Source organism: Helianthus annuus, chromosome 6 (genome assembly GCF_002127325.2).
Source record: "Helianthus annuus cultivar XRQ/B chromosome 6, HanXRQr2.0-SUNRISE, whole genome shotgun sequence".
NCBI lineage: Eukaryota > Viridiplantae > Streptophyta > Magnoliopsida > Asterales > Asteraceae > Helianthus > Helianthus annuus.
This window is the reverse complement of record NC_035438.2, coordinates 101,458,477-101,482,079: the sequence shown is the minus strand read 5'-3', so window position 1 is coordinate 101,482,079 and position 23,603 is coordinate 101,458,477. Positions and strand designations below refer to the sequence as shown.

The window sequence follows — 23,603 nt, the reverse complement described above, 5'->3', positions numbered from 1 at the left end:
TGAGCTATCACTACTAGAACACTACTAGAAAACTGCTACTATTCCTACGTCAATTTCCGTGGGAAATCCGTGGGTAACTGCGTTTAGCCACGGATTTCCCACTGGAATTCTCCTCGTGGGTAATTTTTTTCTGACGCAGTTCCTACGGATTTTCCTACTCCTTTCCCACAAAAATGTTTCGTTAGAATTCTCCTACTTATTTCTCACGGAATTAATTTTCTTAACTTTCCGACGCATTTCCCACGGAATATTTATTTTTTAAAATTTTGTGTTTAAAACAATTATATTTATATTTATTATATAATATTTATTAAATTTTAATTTTCTTACACAATTCCTACGAATTTGTTTTTTCTTCCTACACAATTCCAACGTAATGTATTCGTTTTCCCTACACAGTTCCTACGGAAATATTTTTTTTCCTACACAATTCCAACTGAATGTATTCATTTTTCCTACGCATTTCCTACAAAACTAGTTTTGTTTCCTACACAATTCTAACGGAATATATTCCTTTTTCCTACATAGTTCTGACAAAATTGGTTTTTTTTCGTACACACTTCTATTCTTTTTTCTTACGCATTTCCTACGAAACTATCTTTTTTTCCTACAGAATTCCAATGGAATTTGACAAAACCTGTTGAGTCTTTTTCCTACACATTTCTTACGGATACATTTAAAAAATAATAGAAAAAACAAAAAAATTCCTGATTTTTTCCTGCTAAAAAATGCATATTGATAAATATGATTCGGAATATAAACTTGACAAAAACAAATAACATAAATTCGGAGCACGTTTAAATTACAAAATCATCCATTGTTATCATATAGATTCGGAATAAATAACAAAAATTCCGAGCCCGTTTCAATCACAAAATCACCGTTGTTAAACATAAAGATTCGGAATAATTAAAAAACTGCTACTAATGACTAACGGGAGGCTGGAATTTTTTCATAAACTCTTCAAATTGTTTTTGCCTCTTTTCTTCATTTTCTTTCATTTCTTTTTCCATCTGTTGCACTTTTTGTTCCAACTCTTGTCTCGCATCCCTTTCAGTTGCAAGTTCCTTTTCCATTTCAACTCGGACTTTTTCAACCTAAATTGTTAAAACGGGTCAATAATCTAAGTTATTGTTTTCTACTAATTAATTATTAAAAACTATATAATTTATAGAATTGCGATACTTTGTAAGAAGTAAACAATACCTCCTCTTGCGACCTTATGGCATCAAAATATAATTTAGATTCGGTAGATGTAGACAATTTCCCAGTTATCGCGAAATTAGGATCCGAAGATCCTACCCCGAACATCCGGCCCTTTTTATCTCCTGCCACTCTCACCCACACATCAAGATCATCCGGATGTTGGTTGAGATCCGACCCATGCAACTTGATCATATCACTTCTGTACCGTAACTACAATTTATGGAAACACATTGTTAGTTGTTGTACTAAAACTTAATACACTAATGTTCTAATTATTAAAAAACGATAAAGATAACTTACATAGATTTCTCTTGATTTTTCAGAAATAAACTCAAATCCCTCAAGACTATTAATGTCCAGCTCTCCGGCCCAATACTTCTTTTTGCTTTCTTTTTTGAGATGGATATCAAAATAAACTTCAATCCACTTTACTGGTAAAGAGGTCTGAACCATTAAGAGGTAGTATAAAGCTTAACCGTTCAGAGGCAAATGTCTGACCAATTCAGATTAGAGGTCTTAACCATTCAGACTCAGTATAACGCTTAACCATTCAGAGGCAATTGTCTGAACCATTCAGACATTTGCTCATGAAACAAACAGTCTGAACCATTAAGTGCTGAACTAGTAAGAGGTCTGAACCATTAAGAGCCCCATTAAGAGGTAAACAAACAACCCCTAACACTATAGTTTGACCCGACCCATTTTGACCAACCCACTTTTTGCCCCCCGTAGCGAAAATTCCTGAATTCGCCACTGGGTCAGAATGGAGCTACTTGCGGCGGAAGAAGGTAGGTTCCGACCCAAGTCGGTTTTTCGACGACTACGCCATAATAAGTGGCTACAATCTCGATCATGGAAGTGATTGTCTTGGCTCGATAAATCAGCGGCTCGACTCAGAGTTCAGGCATTTATGACAAATTTTATACGGATATTAATAAATTTGTTTTTAAAATAACACAATATATAATTCAAAAAAAAATTATCCATTCCGTGAGCAATTTGTCGGTAATTTCTGACACACTTCCTACGGATAGGAAATGAAACATATTTCGTAGGAATTGTGTTGGTATTTTCCTACACATTTTCTACGGATATAAATAAATTTATTTTAAAAAATAACATATATTGTTATAAATAATAAAACTTTATGTTTTAATATCAGTAATTTCATTTTATTATGAATTTTTTTATGATAAATTGGATTCCTACGCATTTCCTACTGATAATTAAAATGAAAACGGATTCCGTAGGAGATCGGTCGGAATTTTCCTACACTTTTCCTACGCATAACAATTCCTACGAATTTCCGACTAATGGTTAAAATGAAAACGGATTTCGTCGGAGATCGGTCTGAATTTTCCTACACTTTTCCTACGCAAACCAATTTGTCGTTCTTTTGTCGCTTTTTTTGTCACAAAACTAAGACCCTTTTTAATACGTCGGAATTTCGTAGGAAATGTGTTGCCATTTTCGTTCGTAGGAAATGCGTAGGAAATTTTGGTAGGAATAATAACAGTTTTCTAGTAGTGTATATTCATCATTCTAGAGAAGTGCAATGATAGATTATGAAACTACGTCTACTACCATTCGAGTTGTAATAAATGGTTAACCATTTTCATTCACTGCTCAGGTGATATGGAAAGCTTTATAGTTTTATGAAAACAATGACGATCCTACTGAACTTCTAGGAATTTTATTTGTTAGGGTTTGAACGTTCCTTCTACTCAGGAATGTTTTGTTCTAGGTACATAGATTAAACCTCGTATTCATACGCCAAATTGCTTGGTTCCACATAAGAAGGTTGGACCATGTAAACATACCCTGGATTGCTTTCTTCCGAGTATGAAGGTTGACCCCAAAGACGAACTCGTTTTTGGGTTGTGCCAGGAAGAGGTTCAAGGACGAACTCCTGAAACAACGTAATAGTTAGACTTTGGTAAACCTAACCAGTAATTAATAAAGTGATGTTTTGCCTTATTCAAGTCTGGTAGCCCTGTCTCATGATAAGAACACATGACCTCTTCTTCCTGATTAAAATTTCACAGCCCTCTCTTGTAAGAAGATTGAACACCAGACCCCTCATAAAACAATGATTTTGTAAGTATTTTGTAAACAAAAACGTTCAGCGAAAATGAATAAATGAACTTTGATGTTGATAGATTAGAAAAAAATCAAAACCCTATAGCTATAGCATATATTGAGAGAAAATGAATAAACGAAGGTTTAGAGAATGAAAACGAGTCTCTACATGTTGTACTATAATTTGACATGTATAGGCTTTGTATAGATCTATACCTGTAGTATGAGGTATGAGGTAATAACCCCCAAGGACAGACAACTGGGTGTTTGTCTTGTCTCTCAAATCCCTATACGTTGTGTATACAATTATACGTGGCGTATAAGGTACGAGGTCTATAATGTTCCCAGACTGTCATAACTTTGTGTCACATTGTTATACGTCACGTATAGGCCTTTACGCGACGTATAAGCTTACTTTGTATAGACATCATATAACACTATATGTGTCGTATAATGGTTTGAATTGACATCTTTGACAGATTTGTCTATCCTTGATTTTATGAACCTATACGCCATGCATAGCTTTATACGTAGCGTATAGAGGGCATCCAAATTAAAATGGGGCATCTAAATACCAGAAGTATTAAATGTCTGAATCACATGCATAGCACAAGGACGATATGTGTAATTTACATATCAAATTTTGAAAATAAAATGAGCCAACTTTAACCGTCGTTATGTTTTGACTCGTCTAATAAATTCATCTCTTTTATGTATGTAATTAACTATCAACTATACTATGGATGAAATGATTTCATGTTTCCTCCCATCCGGGCTCTCTACCAAACCCTGTATTGGGATTCAGGCTCTTGATCGAGCGACGTTTGCTTTCTTCCTACCTTTTAATTTACTAGCTAACTCACACATTCTCTAATCCTACTCGTAAATCTACACCTTTGTCCATTATTGGACATAAACCGGTGAATATTAGTTTCATGTTCAGGTCAACCCGTGATTATTCTTGTGGTGATTGGGTTCATATATCTGACATGATTTTCATGTTCTGGTTCGGGTTCATGTAAATTTTTAGGGTTCAGGTCGGGTTGGACCTGTGAACACGACCCGTCTTAGCACCCCTATGGAACCCTCAACCTCATGAGTAGAGACCATTTTTCATCACACCTTATTACCGCTATGCTATAACCCCTTTTGGTCTCTCTCCCTACCTGTTATACATAAACGATATTATCAACAAATAATTATTACCATTAGTCACCGAACACTTGATATATTTTAGATAAAAACATCAGAATTATTATGAACATGATTGTGAACGATGGAACAAACCCATATCTTCAATGTCATACATTAACGAGCATTTGTCTCTGAGCATTCAATGTCTTGCATCAATATAACTTAAAAATTAAAATATAATAACATAAAGGCGAAAAGGTCTCCCGATGTTCCTGTCACATGACTATATATTTAGTATTTGTTAAAAACACACATTTACACGTGAAAAGAATTCATGTTCCTGTGACATGTCTCTATACATTTAGGGTCTGTTTGGTATAGGGTAATGGAATGGATGAGGGAATAGAATGGATGAGGTAATGGAATGGACAATGGAATGAAATGGATCATTCCATTCCATTGTGATGTTTGGTTACACATATGTGAATAGAATGAATCACTACTTTGTACATTTTGATAAAAAAAAAAAAGAACTAACGAAATACAGTTGTATTAAAAACGACAAAAATATAATTGCCTCAATAATAATAATAATAATAATAATAATAATAATAATAATAATAATAATGGTAAAATAATTAATACCAATATTTTTTATATATATTAAAATTCGTATTAATATAAATATATATAAATATAAACATAAATATAATAATAATAATAATAATAATAATAATAAATTTATATTTCATTCCATTCCTTGAAGGAATGAAAAAAAAACATCCCCTTACCAAGGAATGAAAATTGTTATATTTGGAAGGAATTACATTCCTTTGGAATGCTCCATTCCATTACCCCATGATAACCAAACATGTTTCTTTTCATTCCATGAGAATGAACCATTCCATTCCACCTTCTATTCCTTCATACCAAACGCTACCTTAGTGTTTTTACCTTGACCTCACTTGTCACCGAATGTTTGGTGAATTAATTGACGAGAAGTTTAATAAACGAATATGAAGAAATTTTTTGTTTTATCTAATTAAACAAACACAAATGAACGTGTGCGTGCTATGTTTGCTCATTTACAATTGTTTATATTTATTCATTTAGGTACATTTACATATAAGTAAGGGGATACGGTGTGGGCGGTAACTGGTTCAGTAAAAAAAGTTTGCCGCGCGGGAACACCACCGCCAACCATGTTTTCCACGCGGCGAAGGTGGAGGTGCGGTAACAGGTTGGCGATCGGGGAGAGGGAGGGTAGGAGAGAGAGGGGGTGTGTGGCGTGGGGTCCATGCCATCTTAACCAATCACACCTTTTTCTTTTTTTTTAATAGTTTACCAATTCATGAATTGTCTAACCATTGTCAACACTTTTGAGCATAGTTTAAACGTTTTTTCAGTGAATGACATGGCACACTCACATTGGTTGATTTTGAAGTTTACCACTTTCAAGTGTCTAACCACTCCCTACACCCTAATACTAATTAGCTAAACATGCACGGGTCAAATCAAATTTTCGAACCATGCCTTAGCTAATCAACTAAAGAGCCAGCACAAACACGTTCATTTACATTTGTTCTTTTACATTTGGTTAGAATATTAATCCAATGACACATCCATTTCTTAATAAACGAACTAACACGAACAAGTCCCAATTTGTGTTTGTTTGGTTTGTTTACAAGCGTAAGAAAGAACTGAGAAGAAAAAAACATCATTACCACTTTGCTGAACCAATAATAAGATAAACAAAAATATGGAACTAGTAGGCTCAGCCATTCTTCAAGTATAACCTTCTGAGTTTCTAGAAAAAAAAGGAAACTGACGGCAACTTGTTTGTAAATCATAACTTTAATCTAAAAGACAATGTTTGCTCCTGATACAGTTAAAAAAGTAGTTGATCCGTGTTCGATTCAAACTCAATAAATCAAAAACAACACACAGGTTACAGGAGATGGGGAAAGAAGGCGCGTTTAAGAGTCTTGATCTATCTTTGCTTGCCAAATTGGAATGTCACTTAAAGAGTTGAGAATTCAACCAATCCCTGCCCAAATAAAATAAAATAAAATAAAATAAAAATTTAAAATAATTTCACAAAATTTTATAATCTAGATGATTGTTTAAGAGAAGCGTATGTTCCTTACTTGCTTATGTCGTCAAGGTGGTCATCAAAGTCGACAACATCATTCCATTTCTCGGATGAAATATAATCCAATAGGACAATGTTGGCAGATGGCTCCTTGGTGGTCAACCGCTTGTTCCCGTTTGACTCAACATGTTTCCAACTTTTAGATGAGTCTCGTGTATAAAGCTGCGCAAAGACAGAAAATAAAACATAGTCTTAACAAGATTACAAGTGTAGGGTAAAGTTCTTGTACAAATAATCTTAACATACTAAACATACAAATTGAAGGAAAACTCAAAAAGACAAGGTGGTATTTTTGTAATTATCAATAACTATCAAAGTTACTCTACAAATATACCTAAAAAAACCTAACCACTCCCCCCCACCCCCAAAAAAAACCTAAACCCCCCACCCCCCAAAAACCTAAAAAAAACCTACCCCCCCCCCCCCCCAAAAACCTAAAAAAAACCTACCCCCCCCCCCCACCCCCAAAAACCTAAAAAAACCTAACCCCCCCCCCCCAACCCCCAAAAACCTAAAAAAAACCTAACCCCCCCCCCCCCACCCAAGCTAAAATGCTAAAAACTAAACCCCAAAAAACCTTTTTAACATTTTTTATTAAAAAATCGCTACTTTTAGTAGCAGCCAAAAAAAAACTTTTTTTTTTTTTTTTGCTAACGAAATGTAGCGATTTTTTAATAAAAAATGTTAAAAAAAAATTGTGTTTTTTAGGTATTTTTGGTTGTAACTTTGATAGTTGGTGGTAATTACAAAAATGCCACCTTGTCTTTTTGGGTTTTCCTTCAATTTGTATGTTTAGTATGTTAAGATTATTTGTATTTGATCTTTTGCCTACAAGTGTAATATGTAATAACAAGATAGTACAAATTATTCAGATGCACAATTCCAAGAAGATTGGTGTAGCAGGATCATGGATCAGTGGATGGAACATAACCATATAAGCAAGCATTCTTTTCGATTTAACAAGCCGTTAACCGTCATTTTGAAAAGAAAAAAAAGTAGGCAATAATCGGCAAAAATGCAACTGAAATCAACTCGTTGTGGACATAACAATGGCAGATTAGAATTATTTATCACCATTGGTATCATAATTGCTTTAAGATAAGCTTAAGCAAATAGAAAAACGAAACATAAATCCAGGGGCAAACTAAAGGACCAATGCTTTTAAAAAAGTTGGATAGGTAATTAGGAACAAATGAATCGACGTTTTAAAAGAAGGCAAAACTGCATACAGATTCTAAGAATGGTAGTTTATTTGAACCAATCAAATTAGTTTTATAACGGTTCCAAAGTGAATAAAACTATAGAGGTCATCATCCAAGATATAACACAGTGGAAAATGTGAAGTTATACACACATCCAGAACAGAGGAAACATCATATTGTAATCAGAATCTATATGAAAGAAAGTAAAATTCAATCGATCATACCTGCATTACAGGAGCCATATCCTTGTTGTTTCGTAAGGCTCCAAGCTTTTTGTTATCTAGCTGTGCGTCAAAAGATTAATGAAGACTATACTTATTATCATCAGATCATGACAACAAGAAATGAATTTGCAAACTGGTTATAATAGAGATCGTACCAGAAGTAGCGCGGCTTGGGGGAAATAACGATAGACATGATCCGCAATATTCCTAGCAACAGTACCGAGCTCGAGATCATCGAATCGCTCATTAGCGTGGAAATAACCGACGATACTCAGTCCTTGAGAGCTGTAATACTCTTCTATCTGTTGTTACGCAATTCACAATTTAACAAAACAGAAAACCTAAATCAGGAAGCACTAATTGGGGCAAATACCGTAATTAAGGCGATCTCGAGAGGAGGAAGAAGTCCGATCTGAGAAGAGTGGAAAAGAGGAACCGAATCGGCGATTTCAACAACTTCGCCGGAGAGGCGGCCGAGGAGGACGCCGTTAACGGCTGAGGTCTTGTGCTTCAAGGCATGGAGGACCAGCTTAATGTAAGCATTTTGATCGATCACGTATCTACAGTCGCCGCCGTTGCTGTTGTTCATCGCTAGCTAGGGTTTTCGAATTCAACCGCAAATAAGGGGGTGAGAGATCCGATGGCCACCAGATCGATCCATGCAAATATATCTTCACCCGGCCCATTTGTTTGGTGTCATCTTACCTGCTTAATATATTTTTTAGAGTGAATTTCAAGGATTGTCCTTTATCTTTATACCCATGTTCAGACGTTGTCCTTTATGTTCAAAATTGACGAGTTTTGTCCTTTATGTTTTCATATCATACACGTTTTGTTCTTTAGGCCTAACCCAGTTAGTTTTTTTCAGTTAAATTTGGTCATGTGCTTTGCACATGAAGACATTTTTGTTAATTCAAAGGTTGCAGAAGCTTTGAGCTGCAAATCTGCCGTTGAACTTACCTTTTAATTGACAAAAATGCCCTCATGTGTAAAGCATATGACCAAATTTAACTGAAAAAACTAACTGGGTTAGGCCTAAAGGACAAAACGTGTATGATATGAAAACATAAAGGACATAACTCGTCAACTTTGAACATAAAGGATAACGCCTGAAAATGGGTATAAAGATAAAGGACAATCCTTGAAATTCACTCTATTTTTTATTTTATTTTTTAACCTTCTAGTCGTCAAGAGAATATTTCTAGACTAGATGAGAGAGGAAAATACGAGCTAGAGTCCAAGGAGATTTGAAAGGCGACACGATTGCAATGTTTAGAGATAAGCTCATCTTGACAACATCGGCTAATGGGGACACAAACCAAATGTAGGAGACGATGGCTACCACCATTATTCATGTGGCGAAGTATACTTTAGGGGTTACAACACGAGATATAAGTGGGCATAGGGAATTCTGGTGGTGGAGTAAGGATGTACAATCCAATATTAAAAAAACTTAACTAAAAAAACTAACTGAGTTAGGCGTAGAGGACATAATGTGCAAGATTTTGAAACATAAAATACAAAACTTGTCAACTTTTGCGCTAAATGACAACGGCTGTAATTTGGTGTAAACATAAAGGACAAAACTTGTAACTTAATCAAACCTATATGAGCTACATTTTTACATCAAGACTGATCATATAACATAAATAAACCTATTTTGACATGTCGGACACATCATAGGACCCATTCGACCATTCGGACCCGTGTTTGCGCATACGACTAGTTAATTAGCACAAACTAGCCGTAACGGGTCAAAACACTTCAAAACACTTTCCAATCAAAATGTTAGGTTTAACCAACCATGTTACATGAGATCCCTTGCTCATATGGTTATAAGCCACATTCTATTCACTCTTCTGTCAAAATCTATACGCATTTAATAGACTACTGATGGAAACTTCCTGTTTTGGACAGATTTTGTGTTGTTACTTTAACCAAGCATAACTTGGTCAAAACTTAACCAAACAAAGTAAACTCTTACATTTGATTAAGTTCATCAAAATGTAGTTTAAACGATGTATGATACATCTACAAACACCTCTATTTGGACCCTCAAATGTTTAAAACCAAACGAAAGTTCAAAATTGAATAATTTGTAAAGATCAATAGTTTTGACCATTTCCGGATTCCGAACAAAAAGATCTAAAGGAAAGTTATAGAATACACTTTTATTTAGTAAACTGGAAATTTTTATAATTGTTTGAGAATGTTTGCTATTTTTAACGTATTTTTACAAAAACAACACAGATTGCTGCCAAAATTCCTATCTTATAAAACATCTAAACTTCTTCAAAGTTACGATGCTTCCATAACCCATATTCATCCACAAACATTATCACAACAAAACTTTGACAAACAAATCCTTGTTTCTACGAAACACTTGAACTTTGCGAGCACGTATAGGAACATCATCTAAGCAACCTGTGAGTACATAGTCCCAACTTTTCCATTTTCAAATAGTTTTGGGGTGATTCATATGTGCTAACCAATTTTTCTCAAATACTACGTTGTGGCATATGTGTTTACTAAGTGCTCTTGGTGTGTACAACTTATGTGGCGAAATAAAGTACAAATCCCAAATCTTTGTTGGATCTTTCTATACAAATAGTTAGATCCTTGTTGGATACTTAAAGTACTATTTTAAATCCTTGATTGGATTTCTAAAAGTACTTTCACAAGTTCTTGGTTAGTTTCTATGTAACGTGTTTATATGCAACTTATGTGGTGAAACAAAGTACGAATCCCAGAATCCTTGTTGGATCCTCAAAGTACCATTCTAAATTCGTGTTTGGATTTCTAATAGCACTTTCACTAATACATCTCGATTTCTATTTTTATGTGTGAAGTTGTGTGGCGTTATAACATAAATTATAAAAGTGATTTAGAATGACGAAACGAGAGTAATACGATAAGGGCATGGTGGATACGCCGGTATTACTTCCTATATATAAGTGCCCTTTATTCTATTATCTATCATAGTGTTATTCAAATCACTTGAAGATCCTATGTTATGATGAAACAAAGTACAAGTTAAACAAAGTACAATGTACAATTTCTGTTAAGACAAGTTGTTTGGTTTTATACATAATGCCATCCACAACACACTTTTTTCACAATGTTTTACTATCAAACACGATGTGTTGCAATACTAAACTTTTTGCCATATATTAGCTACAAAAATCTATTTTCACTTGCCAACTCTTGTAGTTGACAATATATTGCAATAACAAACATATGTGACCGTCTATTTTCACATATGTTTTAGGTATCGACATCTCAAGCATGCTACATATAGGAATGGACTCGGGCCTTAGATTGCTTTTAAATTTAAAAACATTTACTTGTACTTCTTTGTGTTTGTAAAACAATGTAATCAATATAACAAAACATTAGTATCATGTGTTGCGAACAATTTGTAATCTGACTCCCCGACGTTTCCGCCACAATTTCCACGTGATCGGGTGTTACATCAAGATACCAATTTCGAAGACCTCCGAAGACCGATCAAACTCAAAAAAGAGTTTTGAAGAGCACATGAAAGAGTATCGAAAGAGAGTTTTTGGAATGGGGGTGTTTGTTAGTACAGTAATGTCTAATGTCACCTTTTGTAATTGTCATTTTGTTAGACAGTACATTTCATTTAAGTTTTTGTTTGAATTAAAATGTAAAACAACTACTCATACGCACGCAAGAGTCCTGCGTAGCGCATGAGTAGTGCGTGCGTCTGAAACCGGTACACAGGGTCCTACGCCTATATAAAGTGTAGTGATGCGCATGGACTTCATAACTTTGGGATTGAAGCTTTTGTAAAGGAGGTGATAGTGGTGCTGCCAAATTTTAATCAGAAAGTTTATTTAGTATCTCTGAGAATACAAAACCCATATATATGTATTCCACACTTATATTTGTGTAACAGATTTTGTTTACATCATTCTAAACATTTTACCGTGATCGATTCCTGGAACTTTCATTTATAGTTAGCATTTAATTTTATTATTTTTAAGTAAAATAATATATTTTGAATTAAATTGAAAACAATAATCTGGAAAAAACTGAAATTTAGTTGAATCATAACACACTTGTTAAAGGATGGGTCAGTTAAATCTCTACCGCCTACAAGACAATGACGTGACACTTTAGCTAACACTTTTTAGTTAACCCATAACAGATAGACTAGTATAATTTAAAGATATATTACATTATAAAACCCTCAATATATTAGTTTATGATAAAATATATTAGTATCGGTTTATGATAAAATGATGATCAGCGGTAACTTATTATATATTAAATAAAAATCTATGATAAAAATAAAACTAAAGTTTAAAGAAAAGTAAAATAAAGTTTTATATGAATGGGTGTATTAGGTAATATTATGGGTGTAATCACAGACACAACACAACACAACACAACACAACGATAACTTTGAATAAAAGGTTATATCATAATATACGAATCAAATATTGCATTGGCTAATCTTTCTACGAAGGCAAATGTAAGCCAACAAACGATACCCCAGACCCATTCCTAGCAGCATCCAGACCTCTTTCCACCCTCCTTTTAAATTTACAGTGTCGAATGATGGCGAACTCTGCAACGGTCTGCATCCTCCTATGCTTTCACACTCGTATAACTCATCACCCGAGTACTGTACTTTTAGAAGCAGCCTAAAGCCGTGGTACATGAAGGATAAATACTTTAACCACTGCATGAATTTTGGTATATTCTGCAACAAACAGTTGACATGAGCAATTTGTACGTCCAACGCCAACCAATTTGTTAGGTTTAAGTAAATACCTGAACATAGTAGCCTCCAGTAAGAAGAAACATCATTAGTATTAAAGAAGCAACCATGCCAGCCCTTCTAATGCTCATCACTGCAGCACCAAACATTTCACCAGCACCCTAGGAAAACCCAGACCTGTTACTTTATTTCCTATAGATAGATGTTGCGAAATGCATGTAGGACCATGTTACACTTACTTGGCTGGTTATGGCTATTAATAAGATCACAGACATTGTCATGAAGAAGCACTGTACGCTTTTCTTGAACCCCACCATGAAATATAAAATGGACATGAAAACAGTTGGGTATGTAACGTGCGCAATCATGTCGCACAACGTGCTGCACACGTAGTAGGCACTCAGCCTATACATATCAGCTTTTCTTTCTTTTACAAGCATAAACTTCTCAAACGGGAATACGTATACGGCTCCAAATATTGATGAAGACGTCCAGAAGATACAAACGTAGAATAACAAGCCGATCTGTGTAGTTACAAATATTAAAATGTAGCTTCTTTTTAACAATGGATGGTTTACACTAAAGTTGGCAAAACGAGCATGTCGCATATCGGTTTAAAGGGATTCAAAACATTTCCATTTCCCAAAAGAACTATTTTTTTTTTTTTTTTATAAATAATTAGTGTGTCAAATATGATCACCAAAATTAGTTTATCTCATGAGTAATCAAGTTTCTTGAATAAACAATATCGAAAGTTTTCAACAAATTTATCGTTTTTTCTATGTAGCGAATGTTTACTCTTTTACCCGTTTAACTCGTTAGATTATCTCATAAATATATATTTATAAATAACTAGTGTGTTTACAAAGATTAGATTGTAACGGTAGTGATCTAGTTTCTTTAATATACAATATTTTAAGTTTTTGACAAGTATAATCTTTTTTTCGTCATATCTAATTCTTTTTATCTTACTTGTTGACAGGTTAGAGATAAAAGACCTGTGAGTAAAATCTAACCTGATCTCTAAGGTGAGCCTCGGTAGCGTAGCTTGATTTCCACCATAAAAGGCCTAACAAGAGTGCAACTCCAAGAGACTGAATGATTCTTAGGATATCAAAGTAATCTCTCCACCTTTCTCTGTAAGTTCTCTTAAACAATATTAAAAACTGATCCCACCAACTTATTGTCCAATCCTTTTTCACTTGAATTGCTAACCGAAGATGTTCCGGGGCATTTCCCATTTGATGATTTGCTTCTTTTTCTTTGCTATCAAGTTCGATCTTATACTTATGTTGAACATACTACTTGCATAGGAGGATATATAGACCAAAATTATTCACAATAAGTTCAAACAATGAGAGGATACAAGAGGTTTTTACCTTGATGACAGCCCTTTCATATTCACAAGTGCCTTTAGGAGTCACGATATCATCAGGGGCAGAAATGTCGTTTACTTGACCTGTGGCTAAATCTAGCAAGAACTCTGCGGGGTTCATGGCTATATCAGGGATGAACCTCAGAGAAGTAAAATAGCTCATTGATTCCCTTGCCTTTCCATAGTACACGGGGTGGCCTTCGGATATCAGTAAGATCTTGTCAAACATATGAAACACTTTACTTGACGGTTGGTGGATTGTTGTGATAATTGTCCTCCCGGCCTGAATCAACAGAACAAAAACCACCCGTTAAAACAGTTTCGATTCATTTTTATAGAGGGTGTTTGGATAAAAAAAAGTTCAATAATCAATTGTAGAAAACTTGGTTTTTGGTCGCAAAAGCCGAGGTTGTAGAACAAACTAAACTTTGTTTACAACCACAACATTTGTCTTAGGTTGTTGTTTCTACATTTAAACCTCCTATGTACCCTAATTTTGACTAAATTTGACCCAAAAGTACATGAGCGATGATCGCCCCTGATGCGTTTACCTCAACGCCTCGTGCATCAGGGACGCCTTATAAACCAAGGTAAAAGAGCAGACTATAGAGATGATGTTTAAATGTGTTTTTGTTGTTTGAAATTGTAATAATCTGATAAATAGTTAGTTGGCTGAGTGTTAGACACATTACGATTATTTATGCAATTAATATCTAAAATGTTAAAAAAGGACATTCTAGTGAAATTATGGGATTAAAACAAAGGGTAATTAGGTAATTTTATATCACCTTAGCATTTTCTCTTAGAATCTCAATAAGTTTGTTTGCTGATGTTGAATCAAGGCCTGAAGTTGGTTCATCAAGCAGCAACAACGAAGGATCAACCAGAATCTCATATCCAATGCTGGTTCTTTTTCTTTCGCCCCCGGATATCCCACCAATGAATCCTCCTCCTACTCGTGTTTTTCGGCATCTTTTTTTTTTTTTTTTCAAACGAAACGATAAGAACAAGGAACTAGTAAAAAAACATTAGTTCATACTAGGGGCGTGAATTTCTGACACGACCCGAAAACCCGACACGAACCTAACACGAAATTCGCGGGTTTAGGTTTAGTCTAAACGGGTTCGGGTCAGTTTCAGGTTGAACCCGCGAACCCGTTTAGGTTAACGGGTCGGGTTCGGGTCAACCTGGTCGGGTTGGCGGGTTGACCCGTTTAACACATTTATACTATATTATATTTTTTTACAATATATTTTATGTGATAAATTAAATGGAGGTGTGTATTTTATGCAATGATTATAAATTAAAAAGAGAAATTAACATAGATTTTATAATTTAAATATGATATTATTATATACATTTGTGTTTTTTTAGTAAATTTTAATTTTAATATATTAATTTCTAAAAAAAATAAAAAAATTCGGGTTGAACGGGTCGTGTTCGGGTCAACCCACGAAACTTCGGGTCGTGTTCGGGTTCTTATGTATGATACGATTTTCGGGTTCGGGTCGGGTTCGGGTTTGTGTAAAATTTTCGGGTTCGGGTCGGGTTGAACCCGCTAACCCGCGAACACGACCCGTTTAGCACCCCTAGTTCATACAAGGATTATTAACAAACCTTTCAAGACCTAATTCCTTTATAATGACCTCAACTCTTTCATATTTCTGTGTTCGACTCATGCTGCCCGGAAGCCTTAAAAATGCAGCAAAAATCAAAGTCTCCTCAACTGTCAATTGTGGGTAGAGCACATCATCTTGTGTAACAAATCCAATCCTGTACATGAAGCCAACCGGTAGTTAGTATATAGCTTGATCATATGCTTTAATGAAGTTATATACCTTCTTTTAAGAGCTGGACTATATGGAACATCATTATACGTGATGGTTCCTTTAATATTGTCTCGTAATCGTCCCCCAATGACTTTCAATAGTGTTGTTTTACCACTACCGGAAGGACCCATCAACGCAAGGATCTCACCCGGGCCAATGCTTCCAGTTATGCCCTTCAAAATCTGCTTATAGTTGTCTTGTTCAGTTTTTGGTTGGGAAACCACCTTTGACATAACCGCTTTAACCGGATTCCCAGGTGTTGCTTTGCTCATTTTCACCTTAAACTCTATATCTTCAAACTGCATTATTATAAAACAAGAAACTTCATATAACAAATGACATGTGTTTGTGTTATCAAAATTCATTGAGGCATTTCATCAAACACCTTGAGGAAAATGGGGAGTGGACGGTCTTTCAAGTGATCATCTGGTATATCAATCTGAGAGTTTATATGGTAAGTCGGGGCATTCAAATCAAAGCTACGAACAAACCCGTTGCTGCCGATTGGCGCAGGGGATGAAGTCGACAAGTCCTCGATTTCGTCTTGGCTCCTGAAATCCATTGTGAAGCAGAAACAATCAATCATACAATTGTGTGTTGTTTAATCTGGTTTTTACATCTGAATTGTTTCAACTAAAACATACCAATATCAAACCTATATATTCAAAAGACTTGCGAATTTGTTGTTGTAACACACCCTTGGTGCCACAATCTCACCAACTACCAACATGTCAAGAACATGATATTGTAAGAACCTGTGAACTCATCTTTTTCATTCATAAAATAAAAATAGAAAATATAATTTTCGTATTCAGTATTCAGAATCAAATTTACTTCTAATCACGGGTTCGGTTGCCCCATTTGTATTGTGGTATATGTCAAAAAGTGCGCTAAGTAAAGTAGGCATCACGGTATCTCCAAGCCTTGTAATGGTAGGTGCCCCTCGGCCCCTCCTCCTTGCTGCCATCGTTGGTCAGCATCCCACCTCACGCTCCAGATAAGCGATAGCGCCCCTCCATGGTTAACACATAGCTTTACATCTGAATTCAAGATGATGATAGTTGCTGCAACTCATGCGTCTCTCCACATGCATTTATTTTAGTATATTTATTTGAGTAAACTTTCATTTTGGTCTCTGTGGTTTGAGTATTTTTGCTATTTTAGTCTAAATCTCAAACTTTTTACATTTGGGTCTCTGTGGTTTGCATTTTGTTGTCATTTTAGTCCAAAAGCCCTCTATTTTGACTGTTGAAAACTGATTATTTTGTCCTTTAGTGCAGGGACATTTTGGTCATTTTTTTAAATTTCATTTGTTGTATATGTATGTGTGTATATTAATCATTCACAAAAACAAAACAAACCCCAAATTAAATTAAATGGCAGTTTAATTCCTCAACCATTCGATCAAGCGCTCTCTCTCCTCTCTCTCTCTCTCTCTCTCTCTCTCTTCTCTCTCTCTCTATAGCACCACCACCACCGCCACCTCCTCCTTCTCTTTCTTCTCTCTCTCTATAGCACCACCACCGCCATAACCTCCTTCCACAACCACCTATTTCCACCATCACCACCCATTCACCCACCGCCGCATCATCCACCTCCAAACCCTAACCGTCAACCTGTTTAAGAATCGCCAGCCACCACGTTTCTTCTCTCTCTAGATCAAACAAACAACTGATAGATTCACTACATAAGTGCTTCAAAATCACAGAAACTAAAAGGATTCAACACATATTCATCATCGAATCATGCCAAAATCACAGAAGCTCCGGCCCTTAATTATTGTTTATAAAACCTCGATGAAGGATACTGTTTACAAATCGGCCTTTTACACGAGATTAGATTGTTTTGAGATGGATTTGATGCGATTAGTATAGATTCAGGTGCAGAAAGATGATGATTTAAGAATCAAGGTTAAGGTACTGTTTACAGATCGGCCTTTTACACGAGATCAGATTGTTTTGAGATGGATTTGATGCGATTAGTATCGATTCAGGTGCAGAAAGATGATGATTTAAGAATCAAGGTTAAGGTTTCAGTTATCAAATTAGTTTTCTGTTTCTTGATTTTAACGAATTTGGATTCATTTGAGATGGAAAAAGGCAGATAAAGGATTTGAATTATTTGTAAATCGGCCTTTTAACGAGGTTAATAGAAAGATGCAGGTCATGTGTTGTCTGAATTGTTTGATTTTAGGTTTAGATAAAGAGATAGAGAGGCGATGGAAAGAGAGTGAGGAGAGAAAGGGTTTTTTTTGTTGTTGATTTTAGGTTTTGAACTCAGAGAGAGAAGTGATGGAGAGAGAGAGAGAGTTAGGAGAGAGAAGCAGTTTAGGGAAGGAAGGAGGGATGAAGAAGCAGACCAAATAGAATTGAAAAGTGAAGTCGGAGAAGAAAAAGGGGTGGGGGTGGGGTTGGGTAGTTGGGCGGTGGTTGCAGGGGGTGCGAGAGGGTGGTGGCAGGTGGTGGTGCTTGGCGGCGAGAGGGGGGTGGTGGTGGTTGAAGATGATGAGGTTGAAGATGATGATGATCAGGGGGTTGAGGTTGAAGATGATGATGATCTGGGGGGGTTTTATATTTGGGGGTTTTTTATTAAATGAATTGCTTTAATGAAAATTAAATGACCAAACTACCCCTCCAGATAAAGACAAAAAAGGGATATTAAAACAGTCAAAAATCAGAGATTTTGAGTTTTGGACTAAAATGGCAACAAAATGCAAACCACATGGACCCAGATATAAAAAGTTTGAGATTTGGACTAAAATGGCAAAAGTGCCCAAATTACAGGGACCAAAATGGCAGTTTACTCTATTTATTTAGTTATTGTGTTTCATTTATTTTATTTTAGTATATTTACTAGGTTAGAACCCCGTGTAGTGTAATACACGTGTTAAATAAATGTAATTTTATATATTAAATAATAAAAACTAGTAGGATCCCTTCGCCGCTTCGCGACGGGCCTTCAGTCTTCAGTCTGTATTCATTCAATTAATTATAGTACCAATATGATACCGGAACTCGACATATTACTCAACATGTGTTTTGTATCCATTAAAGCCATAAAAAACAAATACTGGTATCGGTACTGGTGTTGTTTAGTCGTTATTACGAATACAACTCTGCGTTCAACAAATCTTTTACCGCCTGCTCGGTTTAAATATGAATATATATAAAAAAAATTAGAAAAAATACCTTGAACTTATTAATTTCTCAAGTACCAAGACATCATCGGTTTATTTAAATATGAATATATAAAAAAACAATTTAGAAAAGAATACCTTCAAGTTATTAATTTCTCAACCACCGAAACATAATAAATTGTTTTATCTCTATCTGACAACTTTCTTTTCCCACCTCTTCATTTTATCATTTAGTTACTAATTTTCATTCCTTTTCATTTAACTACTAATTTTCATTCATATTCCATCAAAATCTCTTTCTACTTAAAGCTGTGGTAGGTCGACAGGGAAAATGACAATTTTCTCCCTCGTGCTTCTCTTCCGAGTCATCATCTGAGTCAACTATCTGCCCTAGTTCTCAATGCCATAGTCGGCCACACTCCGCCACCACCACCTGCCGACTACCCATCCACCACAAATGGTACCATTTTAAACCCACCCCCACCTGTTCATCTCATCCTCAAGCAACCTGTCTGATGTCGGTGCGACTGTAGCACCTGATTGCTATTCTGTTTGTAACACCGGCAATCCGAGGGTCCTTATATGAGGTAGATCAGGACCCTATCAAGCTGATTCATGGTGGTGAGTCCATCAGGCTGCTCTACGGAAGTTGAACCAAAGATCCACTGGCCACACTCGACCGCCTCTCTCTCCGACCAGATATGTCGTTGGTGGTGGCGGTTCAGATGAGTCAAGGTAGTAGTTGCTGGTACTGGTTCAAGAAATCTCCACCGATGTGTTTATGTTGATGGCAGTGTAGCCAGATCGGTGAAGAAGACAGGGACGCATGGCATTTATAGTGAGAATTCCAAAAATACCCCCCAAAATGTTGTAAACGCCGTTACCGTGAATTCACTATTCTTCGGTTATGTTTCAAATTAATACATATATATGAATTATATCTTTATGAACCCCGTATATTGTATGGGTTAAATAAATGTAATTTTATATATCAAATAACAAAAAATAGTTATATCTTTAAAAACCATGTGTATTACACAGATTAAATAAATGTAATTTTGTATACTAAATACTAAAAACGTCGTATCTTTAAAAAACCCGTATACAATCGGGTTGAATAAATCTACCAAATAATAAAAATACTACATCCTTAAAAACACCGTATGTTACACGTGTTGAATAGATCTAAAAAATAGTTATATTTTTAAAAACCATGTGTATTACACATATTAAATAAAGGTAATTTTGTATATTAAATACTAAAAACGTCGTATCTTTCAAACACCCGTGTATAGTCGGGTTGAAAATCTACCAAATAATAAAAAAAAAATTGTATCCTTAAAAGCCCCATGTATTACACGTGTTGAATAAATCTAATTTTACATAGCAAATGATAAAAAGTTATATCTTTAAAAACTTCGTGTATTACACGTGTTATATAAATGTAACTTTGTATAGTAAATAATAAAAAAGTTATATTTTTATAAACCCCGCGTTTTACACGAGTTGAATAAATATAGTTTTGTATACCAATTAATAAAAAAATATACTTTTAATAAATTAGAATAACATTTAATATTAATTTATTATTTATATATTTAATATAAGATAAGTAGGAAAGAGAGGTATTTATTTTAAAAATATATTAAATTAATAATTTAGATTTGATGATAATATTTTATTAAAGTATCATAATATTTAATATTAATTTATTATTTATTTAGTTAATATAAGATAAATATAGATTTGAGAATACGTTCTATGAATGACACGTGTGCAAAACTTGGTTTTAGATAGATCTGATTTAGTTATTATGTTTCAATTGTCTCGCATCCATTCACGTTTGCTATTTTTTTAGTGGTCCACATTGTTACACGTTTCACTTCAATTGAGTTTGCACTTTGTGGATGGTTTTTATAGAAAATTATGCCTAATATATTTTAATAGAAAGTATAGATATTACCAAAACGTGTTATCTATTATAGCTAAAAGATAACTATAAACATAGATCATCGGTTAATATATCAGTTACATACGACTATTTACATTCTCCTATCGAAAAAAGGGAGTATCCACCCATTGATAATGAAAACTGTTTATAGACATAGGGGAAGGTTCATTTGAGAAGAAATTTAATGTGAGAAGAAAAAGAAGAAATGGCATATTACTAAAGTTTTATTTCATTTATAACTCATATCATTAATTTTTAACTCTTTAATTAATTAGTCAACTAATCATTAATTATCCTACATATAATCTACAAAACCTACACATATCAAAATTTTCATACATATTGCCTACACATTATAGAATTTTATCCTACATAGTCGAAATTTAACCTACACACCTCGAAATACATTCTACACAACTCGTAATTTATCATACACAACTAGTAATTTATTCTACACTTTAAATTAAGTTGGTTTTTAATTTGGAAAAAATATATATTTTGAAAAAAGGAGTTACAAATTTAATTTAGTTAGTTATTAAAGGGGAAGAATACAAATTAATGATTTTTGTAAGTTTACCAATATACCCTTATATTAAAATTAAATGCAAATGTTAAATGAAGTAAAATGGAGCATTCTTATTGGTTGAAACTTCTTCTTTTTTCTTCTTAAAAAAATTCTTCTCATTTGAACCCTCCACTATATAACATAAGTACATATAAAAGATGTCTAACAAACTTAATAGAATTCGAATACAACTTAAGTTTCAACAAACATTAACTACGAACACACGATCACCTGCCTCAACAACTTTCATCAAAGCTCAATCAAGAGTGTATTACGCAGCAACATCTCCTTTGCTACATGTTGTGTCCTGGTTAAATATGCTATTGGAGACAATGTCACAGCTGTTGATCCAACAATCTCCCTATACAACAGATGATACCAAAACCCTTCTTTATTACTGATTTTTATTTCTCATCAACATATCCCTGATTTTTCCTTTGAATTGTAGTTCAAAGTCCATGGAGAACATGTCTTCTTCACCATCCCTTTCAAGTTGAAGGTCTAACAAATCTTGGAGATCGTATGCATTCAGATTGTATGCACTATCCATTTTAATCTCTTCAACACTACCATCTGATCTGATCAAAGTCAATACTTGGGTTTTTGAGCATGACTTCCACTTTACTATTTTTGGATCAGCTGGTTTTCTTGAGAAAAGAATTATTGAAGATAAGTTTGATGATTGTGGTCTGCCAACTAAATTTGCAATGGAATTAAATAAAGAAGAGGATGAGAGAAGGTTTTTGAGAGTATGGATCTTTTGATACAGAGCAGCAGTTGTAGGATAAACTGCATTTTTAGGAACATTGGATCTTCAGCTCTAAGTTCTTCCAGTTTTTTGTAGGTCTCAACTATCTTCAGTTTAGACTTTCGACTAAGAAAATAAGTGCTAAACTAGAAATGACGAGTTAGACATGTTGGAACCTGTCTAATAATGTTATAAAACTTATCTGGTGTCAAAACTTTAAGTTTTAATACCCAAAAACACTTCTTCGTAAAATGCATTTTTATGCATTTTTTAGTTTTAAATCTTAATACTTTGACTTGTCATTTCGCCTAAAAAACGTGGTAATCAGAAGGTGCAATCGCAAGGGATTATTACCTTAGTGATTACGATCACGTTACAAAGTTCAGTTTGAACTTTGACTTGACCAAAATGGTCAGAACCGAAAGTCAAAGAGAAAGTCAAATTGTTTGACTTTTGGCTCGTAAATAGCCAAAACAAATAAATAGACTAAGGAAGAACACTTCCTTGTGTTCTAGAAAGACTTGGAACTCAGTAGGAGGCCTCTAAGAAGAAGTAAACTCCAGGAATGAATGATAGAGAGAAAGAATTAGAAATGATCAAGGAAATGAGGTTGAACTTGATGGCTATTTACACTTGAGGAGGAGAAATGAGATCATGCTAAGTGTTAGGGTGTGTTGTAAGATCATAACAAGTGTTTAGTGAGGTGTCTCAACTAGAAGGAAGATGGCAAATTCGAGCTAGGTGTCAAGAAATGGTTAAACATGGAATCTGTTACTGGCACATGTTTACGGACCGTATGGTCCTCACTGCTTACAGTCTGTAAGTGTAACACCTCGAAAATTTGCGTCCTATAATGTATTGACACATGTCATAAGTTTGCACGTGATAATAAATACTACAGAGGGACTAAAAGTTGACAAACATAGAAATATGTGAATTCAAGGATTCAAAATGTCAACAAGGGATAAATATACTTTACAATAACCCTGCATGATGCTCGTACCTTCGAACGAATAAATCATGGATCATACGGAACGAAATGTGGAAGAAAGTGAGAGATTACAAACTACAGGGGTTAAATGTGTCAACATGTTTAAGTTATACCTCTGAGTGACCGTTTAACAAACCCAAGGCTTTGTAACGGTAAAATATGCTCACTAGAATGCACGATGTAAATTTCATAAAGTTCCGTTATAAAATGAGAAAGTTATGATCAAATTCGTATGTGAGGGGTTAAAAGCGTCAACATTGAAAG

At 34.7% G+C, this 23,603-nt stretch overlaps 3 protein-coding genes across 5 annotated transcripts; all 3 read right to left on the bottom strand.

The window, feature by feature from the left end:
- Positions 1–923: 923 nt before the first annotated feature.
- On the bottom strand, positions 924–1,668 carry LOC118479609. The gene is made up of 3 exons (XM_035974219.1): positions 1,507–1,668; positions 1,207–1,416; positions 924–1,097 (listed from the first exon to the last, which is right to left on the bottom strand). The coding sequence occupies exons 1-3, from the start codon at positions 1,657–1,659 to the stop codon at positions 924–926; spliced, it is 537 nt and encodes a 178-aa protein (XP_035830112.1). The 5' UTR covers positions 1,660–1,668.
- Positions 1,669–6,203: 4,535 nt separating this feature from the next.
- LOC110937050 (ER membrane protein complex subunit 8/9 homolog) lies at positions 6,204–8,695 on the bottom strand. The gene is made up of 5 exons (XM_022179457.2): positions 8,371–8,695; positions 8,153–8,299; positions 7,998–8,057; positions 6,567–6,733; positions 6,204–6,466 (listed from the first exon to the last, which is right to left on the bottom strand). The coding sequence occupies exons 1-5, from the start codon at positions 8,584–8,586 to the stop codon at positions 6,436–6,438; spliced, it is 621 nt and encodes a 206-aa protein (XP_022035149.1). The 5' UTR covers positions 8,587–8,695; the 3' UTR covers positions 6,204–6,435.
- Positions 8,696–12,404: 3,709 nt separating this feature from the next.
- LOC110937051 (ABC transporter G family member 26) lies at positions 12,405–17,034 on the bottom strand. Of its 3 annotated transcripts, none has more exons than XM_022179460.2 (11): positions 16,783–17,034; positions 16,593–16,668; positions 16,334–16,499; positions 15,958–16,247; positions 15,737–15,892; positions 14,908–15,091; positions 14,124–14,402; positions 13,761–14,045; positions 12,984–13,268; positions 12,798–12,905; positions 12,405–12,726 (listed from the first exon to the last, which is right to left on the bottom strand). In XM_022179460.2, the coding sequence occupies exons 4-11, from the start codon at positions 16,218–16,220 to the stop codon at positions 12,457–12,459; spliced, it is 1,830 nt and encodes a 609-aa protein (XP_022035152.1). In that variant the 5' UTR covers positions 16,221–16,247; positions 16,334–16,499; positions 16,593–16,668; positions 16,783–17,034; the 3' UTR covers positions 12,405–12,456. The 3 variants fall into 3 exon arrangements, with proteins under 3 accessions (XP_022035152.1, XP_022035151.1, XP_035830474.1); XM_022179459.2 differs by having other exon boundaries at positions 16,593–16,703; positions 16,783–17,010; XM_035974581.1 differs by having other exon boundaries at positions 16,334–16,703; positions 16,783–17,010.
- Between the last annotated feature and the right edge of the window lie 6,569 nt (positions 17,035–23,603).

What these genes read in the sequence shown, in the direction of transcription:
- LOC118479609 (XM_035974219.1), bottom strand. Translation starts at nt 1,659, where the DNA reads ATGGTTCAGACCTCTTTACCAGTAAAGTGGATTGAAGTTTATTTTGAT. An exon ending in AAAAATCAAGAGAAATCTAT is followed by an intron (nt 1,417 to 1,506) that starts GTAAGTTATCTT and finishes CATAAATTGTAG; the next exon opens with TTACGGTACAGAAGTGATAT. An exon ending in CCATAAGGTCGCAAGAGGAG is followed by an intron (nt 1,098 to 1,206) that starts GTATTGTTTACT and finishes TTAACAATTTAG; the next exon opens with GTTGAAAAAGTCCGAGTTGA.
- LOC110937050 (XM_022179457.2), bottom strand. Translation starts at nt 8,586, where the DNA reads ATGAACAACAGCAACGGCGGCGACTGTAGATACGTGATCGATCAAAAT. An exon ending in ATATGGCTCCTGTAATGCAG is followed by an intron (nt 6,734 to 7,997) that starts GTATGATCGATT and finishes GTCTTTGCGCAG; the next exon opens with CTTTATACACGAGACTCATC. An exon ending in CACCTTGACGACATAAGCAA is followed by an intron (nt 6,467 to 6,566) that starts GTAAGGAACATA and finishes TTATTTGGGCAG; the next exon opens with GGATTGGTTGAATTCTCAAC.
- LOC110937051 (XM_035974581.1), bottom strand. Translation starts at nt 16,534, where the DNA reads ATGATTGATTGTTTCTGCTTCACAATGGATTTCAGGAGCCAAGACGAA. An exon ending in CACTCCCCATTTTCCTCAAG is followed by an intron (nt 16,248 to 16,333) that starts GTGTTTGATGAA and finishes ATAATAATGCAG; the next exon opens with TTTGAAGATATAGAGTTTAA. An exon ending in AAGGAATTAGGTCTTGAAAG is followed by an intron (nt 15,092 to 15,736) that starts GTTTGTTAATAA and finishes AAAAAAAAAAAG; the next exon opens with ATGCCGAAAAACACGAGTAG.